At 37.5% G+C, this 14,374-nt stretch overlaps 1 protein-coding gene across 1 annotated transcript in view; it reads right to left on the reverse strand.

Annotated features, from left to right (window-relative positions):
• COL25A1 (collagen type XXV alpha 1 chain) overlaps positions 1–14,374 on the reverse strand; it is a 322,294-nt gene that overhangs the window by 24,369 nt on the left and 283,551 nt on the right. Inside the window, exons 24-33 of the mRNA XM_071555983.1 lie at positions 12,756–12,800; positions 12,150–12,227; positions 8,526–8,549; positions 7,062–7,106; positions 5,466–5,510; positions 5,082–5,162; positions 4,300–4,362; positions 2,654–2,704; positions 2,266–2,292; positions 92–172 (exon numbers count right to left, since the gene is read on the reverse strand). Coding sequence (XP_071412084.1) covers positions 92–172; positions 2,266–2,292; positions 2,654–2,704; positions 4,300–4,362; positions 5,082–5,162; positions 5,466–5,510; positions 7,062–7,106; positions 8,526–8,549; positions 12,150–12,227; positions 12,756–12,800 — 540 coding nt within the window. The remainder of the gene's footprint in view (positions 1–91; positions 173–2,265; positions 2,293–2,653; positions 2,705–4,299; positions 4,363–5,081; positions 5,163–5,465; positions 5,511–7,061; positions 7,107–8,525; positions 8,550–12,149; positions 12,228–12,755; positions 12,801–14,374) is intronic.

Below are 14,374 nucleotides of genomic sequence, written 5' to 3' on the forward strand. Positions count from 1 at the left end.
TATGCTATTGAGTAAATCAGAGTTGTTCATCGGGAGTAGAAAAAAGTTTGTGATTTGTACTGAGATTGAATAGTTGGGTTTTTTTACTTACTGGAAGACCAAGGGGCCCTCTGTCACCCTTTTGACCTGGTTCACCCTTCAATCCTTTAAGACCATTTAACCCTGGTTCACCCTAAACGTAAAAGTATAAATGCCAAATTTTTGGTGCTATAATGGGTATTTAAGCTGGGATAGAAGAAGCCAGACTCAGAAATAGCTGCAAATTCCAGTTTGAAACAAGGACACAAATTCAACCTTCTCAGCTTATTAGCACTTTACATACTGATATAATACTGGACAAAAGTACTTGGGAGGTGTCTGCTGGAGATTTAAAATCTATATGAAAAAAACCTCCAGGAAACTTATTAGTAACAGATTTCTTTAATATTTTCCTACTAATTATCTCTATAGTTAGATGGCTTGAATTAAGAATGAGTTTCAGGGAGTTTTGGAAATTCCTCTAATTCCATAAACCACCCTATGCAGATAATTCAAACTGAAAGAAAAGGTTCAGAAAAATAAGCCTTAAGAGGATTTCTACAGTGGGATTGCCTGAAAGTGTATTTGGTGAGGAAGCAATACTTTCCCTTTCAGCAAACTGGAATTTTCAGCAAAATCTTACATAAAGATATTTTAAACCTTTAAGCATACACAATTAAACAGAAACAAATTAAAAGAAGCGATACAGGTTACACAATGCCAAGCTCTTTGGAAGGTCCATAGTTTCTGTTTATACAGGCAAGTTTTAACAATGTAAGATATGGCCCTTGTCTTGTTGTGATTGCTAAATTATGCCTAGACTATTACATTAAACATCACTAAGAGGATAATAGTAGGCTCAGAGTCGCCAATAAATCATTCTCTCATAATGAAAAACTGTATAAGCATGAGGGCTGTTCAGTCAAAAAGAGCACTGACCACACCTGACTCTTCTGGGAAACAGAAATACATGGGCATTTCAACCAGGCTGCTCCCTATGGCCTCATTTCTATTTTTCTCTTCAACGCACTATGTTACCTTACATCATATTCATATTAAAAAAAAATCTCAGTAGAACCTAGTCTGCTCCTTTAAGTAACTCCAGACACCATCTGCCTGCTTTACATCCTGCCTAAGTAGCCATTTCTTCATTCTTCTCCTATTTGACTTGATGTGACTTTCAGAGCAGTAGCACTGAGGCTGAAGTTTCAGAAACAGACCCAAGAAATCCCACAAAAGCTGAGTCTCAGACCAAAAGCCTGAGGTAAGGCAGGGCTGGTGCTAAGATGGAACAGACTTGATTTCAAAAAATGATTTATGACTCAGGTTTCTTGAGCCAAGGTAATTCAACAGTCTCATAAGGAGTGAAACCTGTGATTTTCTGTCTTACAACTTAAAAACCAAAACAGACTCTAAAAACTAAACAAGAAAGCCCCTCTCCTCTTTTTTCTAACTTTCTGAGAAAGGCAGATGTGAAGAGGGAGCCACAGTGATTCAAATGTTTCATGCCTACCATCCCTGGCCTTAATGAATGCTATGCTAGAATGTCATGTTGAATTTTAGCTTACTGGTGATTACCGAATTAAAGCACAAATTAAAATATTTCAACTCTGCCAAAATTCACTTCCACCCTCCTGAGCTGTTTTAGTGGGCTTAGAGAGTCCCTACAGTATGTCTTTGTGTACTATGCTATGGAAAACGTTCAAATAATATTACAGACCTGCCTGTTCAGGAATTCCAGTTTGGAAAACCTGGAAATACACCCATTGGTGTGATGGTGAACCAGCACAGTATGTGAAGGAACTGGTCAGCAAATTACATGGCGCCTAAGAAGGTGAAAGGCCATGCACACTGCAAGGAGGAGATACAAGAGAGCATAAATGAAGAAGAGTTTATCTGACTTCACTCCCTGAGCCTACAGTATGCTTCTGTGCTCCAGAATTATTCCAAGTGCAATGGTAGCTTGCCCATAAATAGTAAATGAAATAATTTAGTGCCAGATCACAAATATTAATGCAAAAAATGGTTGCAGCCAATGATAAGGAGAAATGCTACTCAGAAAGAATCACAGAAAATTTAAAAAGCTTTCAAGCTAGCTCTTAATGTTAAAATCTGCTTTAAGGTTTAAGAATATCAGAAACATTTATTAAATGAGACATGAGAAAGCATAGCTGCATGCATTAAAGAGCAAGCATGACACTTTGCAGACACGAAGAGCGTGACTATTCAAGACAGGTATTAATTTACCTTTGGGCCAGGAAGTCCATGAGGTCCCTGAAAATAAAGATACCATTTTTCATTATGAAAATACGTCACAGTTTTTTTAAGAATTTGTTCCTTTATAAGGGTACAAATTGTGCCCATATTTTTGTACTAACAAACAAAATGCAGCTGTTAATAAAGCAACTGTAAACACCTGACTCTAAGGATGAACCAAACCACCAGCATATTAACAGTAACACAGGCAGGTGCAGTTTGTTTCTCTGCTTCCTATGAATTTTAGGACATGCAAAAAAAATCTAAATTAGGTCCCTCTCTAGTGGCTACATACTCTCATAGCACTTCTAGTAAGCAGGCAGTAAAGTAGCAAGTGTGCTTAAGCTCCTTCTAGCCCCAGTCTTCCTCCCAAGCTTACCATAGGGCCTGGAGGACCATGTGGTCCTGGCGGTCCAGGTGGTCCTATCATCTACAGATAAAAAACAATGGCATTAAATCATGCAGAGTGAAGAACTGCTGCAAAAATACCAGAAGTCAGACTGACCCTTCTTCTTTTGGCAAAAACTTACAAAAACAGCAATCCAACAGTGAACATTGACAGCTTATCTAGACAGCGCTTTAGGAATGGGAATTAATTTATTTGAAAGACAGGGTACCAAAAGTGTAGATTTGCCTGTGCCATCTGGCCCTGTGCCTGTCTCCTGATTCTTATTCCTAAGGTCTATGATACACTTTAAGACACTATCAGATTAAAAAAAAAATCTCTGTAAAACAAACAGTACTCAACATGGATGCTTGAAATTTTGATATTTTATGGTATGTGCTCCTTAGTTCTCTTTCGTACTACTTAATCTAGTGAAACAGAAGACGACGTGTTATTTTATTCCTCCTCAATACTGATGAATTGAAAAGATATTAAATACAAGCTGCGTTTTGGCATATTTTCCAAACTGCCCTTTCTCTCATCTTTTATTTAGTTTAGACCACTTCCACCAAGAATGCTCTAAGTCATTAAAATAGGTTGCTCAGCATGTAGTGCATGCATATTCTGTGGTGGTTTTCTGTGTTCATAACAAATCCACGGAAAGAATTTCATGATGATATATACAGTTTAATAACACTCCTCTTCCTGGATTTAATCCTAAAGGGCTGCAGTTATCATAACCTGCAGTGGCAGCAGGGATGCTAAATCAGGTCTGCAGACTTATGCACAAACACTTTGCTACAGTAGCTGTAGATGATGGCATTAGTGGCAACAACATGCACTTTGAAACATAAGACAGATTCGACCATCTGTGAAATCTGAAAACTGAAAGCCTTCCTTCAAATGAAAACAAGCAGAACAAGATGAATGATCTTGAGAATTAACTTCTAACAAACTAAGTTTCATTTCAGAGACAGAGACTAGGAGATGCAGGTTGCATATCGTTTCCTCTGACTCCTCAGAGCTATGGCTTCTGTCACCAGTGTCAAGGTAGTGGTAGTTAACCTGTGCTCGGAGGTTTCCTATCCTACTGTGCTCTGACAATGTTAATATAATAAAGGTCCTTTGTGGGAGATTGTTTGTTTTGCATTTGTTTGGTGGAGGTTTTTTGTTTGGTTGGTTTTCAGTTTTGTTTCTGTTTGTTTTTCTGTTTGATTTTTAATGCCTTTGCAATGCTTTGAAAAAATGTTTGGTCTCATAAGACTAGTCCCTACTGTGGGTCACATGTCTGAAGTCAGTCTAGTCTGGTTCTCACTGAACTTTCTGAGAATCCCAGAATATAAGGTGTTGAGAGAGATTATGGTTTGTTTGGGGTTTTTTTCCCCATTTATATTTTGATTCATAACAGAGTCAGGCGGCTTTCACTGAAGTGAGCAGGACTGTTGTTCATAGTGACAGAATAGAACACAACAGGAATTATACCTTTAAAACTTCTTAACCTGTACTTAGTTCTATGACCAGAAGTCTGTTTATTCTCAGGAAAAATCAGTTATGATGAATATGAAATATTGTTCAGAATCAAAAGCTGGAGAACTGTTGCTGGACTCCTGTGTTCATTACACCACCACATTCAGACTTACTGAAGGACCTTGGGCACCGGGCAAACCAACATCTCCTTTTTCGCCTTTCATACCATTGGCTCCCTACAAAATCATTATGAAACAAGAGTTTATAAAGGGCTTTAATCCAATCAATCTAGAAATTACAGTACTTATTTGCAAATAATTATAGTTTTAAAAAATAATAACACAGCACACATATAGTGTAAATACTTTTTAAAAGCTTTGGAATTACTTTATAAATAATTCTTAACAAATTTAAATATATGCTTTCATATTGATAGCTATCAATTGTTGCATGATATTCATGACAATTCCTTAAGCTGGCACTCTGGTCATGATACAGTCCACTATGAATACAGTTTTGTGACTGTTTCTGTTTTTACTGAGAAATTTTATATATACATGAAGAATGAATCCCATAAATATTGATTAATTTTCTCTCCCTCCTCAATCTAAGTCAACTGAAGTCCCAGAAGTGTTCGAAATATAGCTCCTTTCTCCTAAAAGCTACACTTGGCCAAGTTGTGCTGTACATTACAAGAGAGGTACAATTCTGGTCAGCATGGCAACTAATCTCCCTCTTTCCAATGCAATACTGTTTTTCACTGTATGTGTAATGAAAAGTTCTGACAATTTTACAGTTTCTGCTAGATTAGCTGCAGAATAATCTCAGAATTTTCTCCCCAGTGCTTTCTGCCCCCTCTGTAATTTATCAGCACTGTCGGAAATTCCTGATAATGGAAGAGAGGAAAAAAGGATTGTAGCTTTAATTAATTAATTAATTAATTTTTCATACTCACTGGCAGGCCAGGCAGTCCAATTCCTCCCTTTTCCCCAGGCATTCCAGGATCACCTGCATCTCCTTTTGAGCCCTTAGGACCCTAAAATACGGACTTATTCAGGAAGTCATAAAAAACCAGAGACACCAACAGAATTCTAGCTTTGATCCTAGTAAGTTGAGTAAGTCATGTGCATGCATATACCTTTGCTATTAAAATGCAGAAATGCAGACATTATTAGATCACGGAGTATGCAGCAATATAATAATGATCTTTATTAGTCACTATAATCATAGTATTATTTAGATTATGAAATCTACGTTACAACTTGGGGTCATGGAAATCTCTTGAAATAACCTATGGTTGCTCACATGTTCTTCACTAGGTGATTTACACACAATGTACCTGCTCTCCATCAACTCCTGGAGTTCCCGGGGATCCTGGTTCACCCTGCAAAAGATAAGATGGAATTGGACTCTCCCCATTGCCCCAGACATTAGAGGAAAGAGGCAGAGAAAATACCATAATTAAAAATAAAAAAGCCACAGAATATTCTGACAAAACCCCCCAGCATATGTATAAAACTTACACCAAAAAAACAGCATTGCTGATTTAGACGTTACACAAACTCTGGGTTGCATAAAGGCCAGACAAATGCACAAAAAGAGAGGAAAAAGAAGACAAAATCCCAGGACTGAAAAGACCCCAATCCAATGCAACTCTGCCCACTATCAGAATAAATATGGATGGAATCATGGGTCTTGATTTACGTAAGATAGACAGACACTTTATGTTTTCTTCCCCTGGCCAATATGAATCATCCAGTGAAGGAGTTCACATTCACAACATTTCCTATGACCAGTTTCTAAGAAGCATTCTCTAAGGGAGAAAGTTATATCGATGGGTAGAGTCTATGATATTGTAAGCAAACTCCCATAATGTTCAATTCTACCTTAATGTCATGCATTTTGAATGAGAATGCTCATCTCTATGAAGAAACACAACTCCTTCCACACTCCAACTCCTCTGTGTTTTAGGACATACTCCAGGCTGCAGAAATGCTGGGGAGATGATAATGCAAAAAGCGATTTCTGAACTCTTAACTGTATATTCTATAATCAGTTTTCACATAGAAGAATGAACCCTGTTCTCATAATTTCTCAATAAAATAAACATGTGTATCATGATGTATTTCCATATGAAATGCTGGATGAAATCTAAAACTGAAATGTCTCGTGTTGTTATTGAAGATGCATTTATTTGCTCTTGGAAGAGCTTAGAGACACTGAGGGAAGGTGCAACATCTACTACTAATTTAAAAAGCAATTATGAGAGAGCCCACTAACTTCAACACTTAAGTACAGGCAGATTTATTATTTAAATTTTATAGAAAAGTACAGCATATGGTATTCATTGCCTCTGTGCGGTCTGCTCACTAACCCTTCTGGTATTACGTATAGCACCAGCCAGGTGGCATTAGCAGGCTTGGGTTTCCAGCCAGGCTCCTCCCCACGTGTATGTTTTAATTTCTACTGACATTAGAAAATACTGTACTTATTTGGGTGGGTAACACCACGATAAAAGCTGCATTCACATGCACTCATACTGTGGCCAGTGGTGTCTTGCACAGTTTTGCTTACCTCATTCCCACTCAGCCAGAAGGAAGGCATAGGAGCCACTGTCTGGTTCTGTAGCTACTCTGCAATGTCCTAAGGAACTGCCTCAGTGCAGATCTCTGAATGGGATGCTTCTGCACACTTTCGCTACTAACTAATTTTGCTGGTTCTCAGTTGAGCACCTCTGTGTGGTAACCAATCACAGCACCCAATCTGGAAAGCTACATGTCAAGAATCTGGGATACAACAATGGAAACATGCCATATTTGGTAAAATTACAGTTCAAGAAACTGTAAAAAAGCTCCATTTACCTGTGCACATACATCATTTGAAAAAACAATGTACTCCACTCTTAAGATACAATGGGTAAAATAGGGAAGATCACCTTTGGCCCTTGCAGCCCTTGAGGTCCTGGTGGTCCTGGTGGTCCCTAAACAGAAATATACAAACCTCAAATTCCTGAAGAACTTGCCACATAAGCATAGAGTGAATGTTAATATAGCTACTGTAAAAAAATGGGTTAGATTTTTAACACAAGGGGAACCATGACCAGTTGTGGACAAGTTGTTAATGACAGCTCTGAACAACCAGAAGGATACCACAAAAAACTGTTAAAATAACAGTACAGATCATATTTTATAATAAAGTCTTCTGCTCCTATTGATGAAATGGCAAAGCTCCTGTTAATGGAAGGGAGACCAAAACTCACCTCAGCCATATTTGACAGCCCTCACAGCCTAATTCAAAACAACCTGAGATAAGGAGAAATCTCCAACCAATTGCAAAGAGGATTCTGCTAAAAGATGCCAAGTGCATTTGGGGATATCCAGCACTTTGTGAAATTGCCATGGAGTAATTTCTATAATTTCTACCTTGGACTGTAGACACAGTGTCATTTATCAAGTACTGGTCTGCATGGTCCATAGTGGGGATGCTTTAAAAAAACCCACAACAATATTTAAAAATCTCCTGAATTAACACAAAGAAGGGGTATGTACAGATGGGAAAATAGGACTAACAGCAATCTTGTAGAGAAGAATTTGAAACAAAAAAGAAGAATAAAAAAATTTGTTTATACCAAGTTTGCAGCTTTAACAAATGGCTGAACCTGCAACACTATAAGCATCTCCCAGCTGGTGTCAGTATTCTCAGATACTGTGTCTGCTGGATGTGGCTAAACCTCCTACAGAAATTCCTACCGGAATAAGAGAACTGGAGTATTCAGTTGTCCCCATTTTGGGGAGCGGTGCCAGAAATTTTAACTTTATCTCTGAGATCTGATAAGATGGGAAAACAGAATTCCTCATACTTGGGCTTTCTACTTTACTTATTTATAGTAAGCAAAGTAATCGAAACAGGCCTTTTTTCAGAAAATGTTTAATTTTCAGCTGGTCTGAAAACTCCCAAATGAAGTTTCTTCACAATTTGAAAGAGCTGAATTTCTAACCTGAAAATAAGGTTGAGAAAAGAAAATTGTTTGGTACTCAAATCCTGCTTCACGTTTTCACTTGACTCCCACACAGATACCTGCAGATGGGAATGGACACCAGAAATTCCAAAGCATCTATCTGCCTAGATGTGTACCTAATAAAGTATTGACTTCTTTGTTTTCTCGCTTTCTTACTTAAGTGAACTTAGATTTTCCCATTAATTCATCAGGAGCAGAATTGGTTCCATTGTTGGATGGCTTTTAACAATGGGTTTTCTGTTAAGGGAACACCAAGCAAATAAATGAATACGTGCTATGATGAACCAGGTTGACATCCAATGAAGACATATCCTGAGCTAGCAGAGTTATGAACAAAAGAGAAGTTTTACAACACACAGTAAGTCATGCAACAGGAATTACCGTGACAGTCAGGGTGGCAATCCTCTGTTGGCAAAATGTATTAAAAAGAGACAACATTAGCAGAATTAAACAATGATCTAAATTTTTCTGCTTGCTATGATTATCATCTTCACAGAACCTATGCTGCATCTGGGAGACACCATGTCTCCAAAAAATGAATAAAACCCCCATTATTTTTAACTCTTGGTGTTGCTTGGCTTCTGTGGGAATTAGGGTTTTACATAGGTGAAGACTTCAGCTTTTTGTACAACTTAAGAGATCAAATAAATGACAACTAAATAGCCAAATCATAGCAGAAGTCTTCCAAAAGGTTTTTTAAACTTTTTAAGAAAACATGATGAGTTGGTGTCTTAAGTTGACTAAAAGACTAGCCCTATGTTTTGTAAGGTCTCCAGGTTTTGCACTAATGTTTAATTAATAAAAAATGTTCCTAGAGTGGAGATACAAGATTGATTTTCATATGGAAATGCAGTTTTAAATCCAAAACTGCCAGTTCACAACCCACAGATATATACTACAATTCTGCTTTAAATGTTTGAAAAGACAAAAGACAGTTTCATCACAGAAGGAGGCAAAATATCTTCACCTGACACTACTTGTTTTTTTTTTTGCAAAAAAGTTTAAACGCAAGTGCAAAGGTGTTTAAAAGTAATTGAAATGCTTGTATGTATTTTTAAAAAGAGTAAAACCACCAAATATTGCAGCTTGCACATGCTTTCCTTTTGCTTGTGAAGAACTTACTGGCCTCAATGAAACAAGAAATATTTTGCTTTTTCTCTTTTTTTTTCCTATGTGAAAATAAAGATTTGCAGATCTTCTGTTTTCAGCTTTAAAAGAATCTTTGTGTCATGCAACAATACATACTGTCAGCAAGAATCTGAAACCTGCTTAGTGCAAAGTACTTGAAAAAATTGTTCTCTAACACAAGGCTTTAATATACTCATATCCTTTGAATTTTAACTTATTAATGGAATCATATCAAGAACTTCAAAAATACTGAACATTTCAGTTTATCTAGATTTGAAAAACTAAAATAAGCATTGTAAATCATTGTTTACGCATTCACACTAATGGATTCCTTTACAGTGGCAGATATTTTAATATCTAATGCTGTAGTTCCTACAAATATTAAACTTTTGAAGCTACTGCATTTTGCCATGGGAAAGTCTGTAGAATAGGTCTGAAGAGCAGTTTCAATAGATACACAAATTCTATATCTGGTCCTCCAAGTGAAAGTCACATACTCTCAGCAAGGATCTGGTTGGAACTAACTGATGCCGAAAGGGTTTTTGTTCTGATTTTCACATTTTGTAGATTTTAGGAACACAGTAGTTGTAGATTTTTAGAGGGTTAGTATTTCTAACAGTTTAAGTTTAATGCCTTTCTATCACTACCCCTGTCCCAGAACAGGGAGCTCAAATTCCTTTAGTTAATTAATCTTGTTTAGACTCCTTTCCAAGGTAAAGAGCTGAAGGATATCAGAAGGCCTGCAAAATGAAACATAAACATAGGTCAGAATGACCCAAAAGCCAGAATTGGATGAACTCCAAGAGACCTTTGTGTGGCTGAAGAAGAAGAGCTGATGAAGACAGAGGGTCTTGACGACCCCAGACCCAATTCCAGGGGGTTGGACCAGGGGTGGGACTGGGGCTGGACTGAGAAATGTGTAAAGCAATGATTGGAGGGATCTTATTATAAAAGCCATGGAAACAAGAACTGAGACACATGCATGTCATCCTGTATTCCTGTGGGCTGTAGGCCCTGTGTTATTAAAGGACCTTTACTTTTTATCTTACCCTACACTAACGTGGCTCGAAGTCCTGTTTTTGGGGGGAAGGGTCATTCACGGCATCAAACTATGACGACAATTCTAAGATTGCAATTTTCAGTGCTGATGAACTAAGACATCTCACTCTCCACTGTCACATGAGATCGAGAAGGAGGCACAAGGTAAAGTGACTGAATTGCTAGACTGCCTGATGATGTATTACAGAATTATAAAAAACAGACAGGCAGTCCAGATCTTGCAATGTCTTGTCAACTTCTTAAATCAGCAGGCCAAATTATGTGCAAGTTAGCTCGGTTCTGAGCACTAAAAGTTCTCATGCATTTCCATGAGAGAACTGCAAATCTTAGAGCATCTAAAAATTTGGCACAAGGAGACGCAGGAATGGGAGTTTGCCATCTGAAAGGACTGAGCTGGAATTGGCAAGCATATTTTCAACTGATCCTTTAAAATCTCACTTACACCCTCCTTGCACAGCCATTCCTATTAATATCAATTATTTGTTGCCCTGGATCAGAAGGTGATGACATCCGAAATGATTTGCAATGGGATAAAGGATTCCTAATATGTTTCAACCACTACAAAAGGCTTTAGTTCTTTTTTAAGACTTCTTTATGTGCTGCAGGCTTTCTGAGGAAGCTTGAAAGTAAGACCGATGTCAGAGTTAAGACACAAAGATGGAATACAGGAGATACAGGGGCTAAAGCCCCTGGTAAATCTGTGTCTGGTAATGTGCAACATTAATTTCAGGCTATTTTTTAGGCATGTAACTCAGAGAGCGATTTAAATGACTGAAAGTTGTTTGTCTGAATTCCCTTACAAGCCAACCAAATGACACAAAATAATGCAGAGTCTCACAACATGCCTCTGCAGACTTCCCCATAGATACTAGTCATAATGAAAGAGTGGGCTTAGCCTTAACAACATACAGGCTTTTAGATTTTAGCAAAGGCAATGAGATTTTTTTTTTATTTTCCAAAAGAGTCTTGAAAACCAAATGACCGGTCAGACATTTACCCACTCCCACTGAGTAAATGTAAGAAAAAAGTTCATCAGCTTCAGTGAGAAAGTGATCAGATGCACAATGAGCCAAGTCCAGTCTTCAGTTGCACATAAGCAAGCCATTCACTTTGGTGGAGTTATACTGCACAGAATTTGCATCTGAGTATACAGCAATGTACATCATCTTGACTGCAATGACATATGTCAGCTTGGTCCTTTGCTTTTATGCAAACACTCATTCATTCTTTTTGTAACCCCACTTTAATCCCCCACACTTTTCTGCACACCAGTCAAAATAGGTTTTCCAGAAATGAATAAGTGAGAAGACTGGTGCTTGGTCTATTTAACACACTCAAGTTGCTGATTGAATCCACAGCTTACTAATGGAACCATGTTACGTGGTTTTCAAATCTCAAATATTCTGCTCTTTGCATTTTATAGGAAGAGGAAAACAAGGAAAAAAGGTGTCAATATAATACTACATGAATTGAAAAGCAGACACTTCTGTTGAACCTGTGTATGTGGTTTATTACATGAATTCAGCACTAAACACTAGAGCCAGCAATGAATCAGCTTTACCCTCATTAGATGATGTCAATACTCTCCAGGGGACATGGAACTAATTCACTCAGCTCAATTTTATCAAGGAAACAGTTTGCCTAACACCAAACAGAAAACCTGGTTTCCAAATATAGAAAGTGATTCCTGATTAATAAGCTTAGTAATTTTGCACACAAAAATGTATTCAAGCTCTATGCAAAACAGATATACAATCCTGTCAAACTGCTTTTTCCCAGACTAGACTAAGCCAATCCAGCCTTGTTAAGTTTGCATACCTGCAGAGCTTCATGGATATTGCCATTATAATCAATTATCTCTGTTGCACCTTGATCACCCTTCTGTCCAGGTGGTCCCTGTAATACATTTTCCATAAAAATTGAGACAACTGCCAAAAGACTGTTCTAGACTCTTAACTACTGACACATGCTTTGACTTTATTGTGTGGTATTGGAATCTTACTGTACTTACAATATACTACTACAAAACACAAAAGTTAACATTAAAATTGTTTTTAAAGAAAAACAATTTAAAAAAGATAAATAAGCAGGTTAGTACACAGTGGCTTGTGCTGAAGTGGGAAAGCAAATATATGAAACTTCTGAGGGCAATATTTAAGCAGTTCCTATACTCTAGTTCTGTATTGGTTGTGAACAATGTCAGAACATCTGGCATTTAATATCCTGCCCATGAACTGTGAACAGGAGACTGCAACATTGGTGGGATGTTAGTCATATTAAAGGCCAGTTAGCAGCACACGTTCTAAGGGAGTCTAGTGACCAGTTTCATCTGGACTTTTAACTAGAGTTACTGCTAGAATTTCAGTTCATGTGGACTGAATCTAAGAGTACAAAACAAAGAGCTGTGATGAAAAGTAGACTTACCCGAGGACCTGCAGATCCTGTGTCACCTCTTTCACCTGTATCACCCTATGTAAAAACGATATTTGAAAACAGACATGCCATTTAACAACATATAGCACAGTTCTTCCCTTGTAAAATATGTTTTCTTAAATAGACTGATTTAAGGGGCCTCTCATCCCAAACGGAATGTGGATCTTAATTCAAAGTCCTTCAAAAATCTGTGTAATGATAAAGTTGACAATGATGAATTCAGTTCTGTGTGTATTAGTAGAGTGCTGTATTGCTTTGGAATAAGAAACACTAAAGAATAAAAAAAGACAGATTACCAATCAAGTAATTTTGTAAAATATCCCTCTTCTTAATGACACTATTATCAAAAGCTTGGAACGAATAACGGAGAAAGGAAATCACTCAGGCTGAAAAGTCAACAACTTCTTCAAAGGTATGTTTCAAAATGTATACACTTTTCTTTCAGTGATCACGACTCCACTTTCTGAATTTTCCCACTCTGATTCACTGCCTCCCCTACAAAGACAACATTACTGTCAACGTTAGCGTTTCTTGACTCCCTTTCTGTGGAAGGCTTAAGATCATTGCCAAGTTACACACAGCTTTTTCTTCCTATTAGTATTATGTTTGAAATGATGGAGGGAATTTCAAACGTGTGCATTCATAACCCAGCATCCACTGTTCATTTAATTTCAGTCACTTTCACAGCAAGATCTTATATTTTTATACTACTTGAAATTAATATGGATAAGTACTTCAACTTTTAGTCCTGTTGAAACCTAGAGAACTTTGGTAAAAGTCGGGAAAGAATGAATAATTCACCAGAATACATAGAAAACAGAAAACTTTCATAGGACTAATGAAGACATATGGAGAGCAGGCTGGTGGCAGGGCATAATCAGGGTTGTGTCGTCTGCCTTTCCCTTCAGTGTTGCCTTGACAGCAGCTAGTGAACATGTCAATGAAACTCTTAAAAAATTATGTTCTCAACCACTAGACTGATTTCTGTGTGGGCTAGATTTTCATGACAGGTATACAGGTAAAATGAAAATCATATATAACTTTTGATAAGAAGGGAATTAAAAGGGATATCTTTATAATTTTGATGCACAGGGCAGGTGCCCAGCTACTGTAGTCAAATGAGACGCTGATTTACTCTTCTACTCTCACCCTGATACTTTAATCCCCTCACCAGTTCCCCTGCTTTCCAGCACTTCTTTCTGGTGAGAATGAATGAAGTTAAATGGTACTTATTTAATCATATCCTTAAGCATTTATGGCCGCTCTTCAAGAACCTTCTAAGTAATGCAAACAGTATCATACCAGTCTGTGTTGTCTTGTCACCTTTATTCTCATAGTAGACTCAATAGCCACCTAAACAAATATATTTCATTTTGCTTTTGTTTTGAAGAAACCCAGTGATCACACTATTTTGCAAAGCAGATGAAGTAACAGAAAAGCATAAATTTTATCTCTCCATATAAGTGACCCAACCATATCTATTGAGAGACAGATGGGTAGACAAAGAGATATACTCAAAGAAGGGATTTTTAAGTAGGCAAAACAGCAATGCAACGGATAACTCTTGCCTTTGTAAGACTTCTGGCGATCATATCAGCCTGCAGTACTTG

Source organism: Pithys albifrons, chromosome 5, assembly GCF_047495875.1.
Source record: "Pithys albifrons albifrons isolate INPA30051 chromosome 5, PitAlb_v1, whole genome shotgun sequence".
NCBI classification, from domain to species: Eukaryota; Metazoa; Chordata; class Aves; order Passeriformes; family Thamnophilidae; genus Pithys; species Pithys albifrons.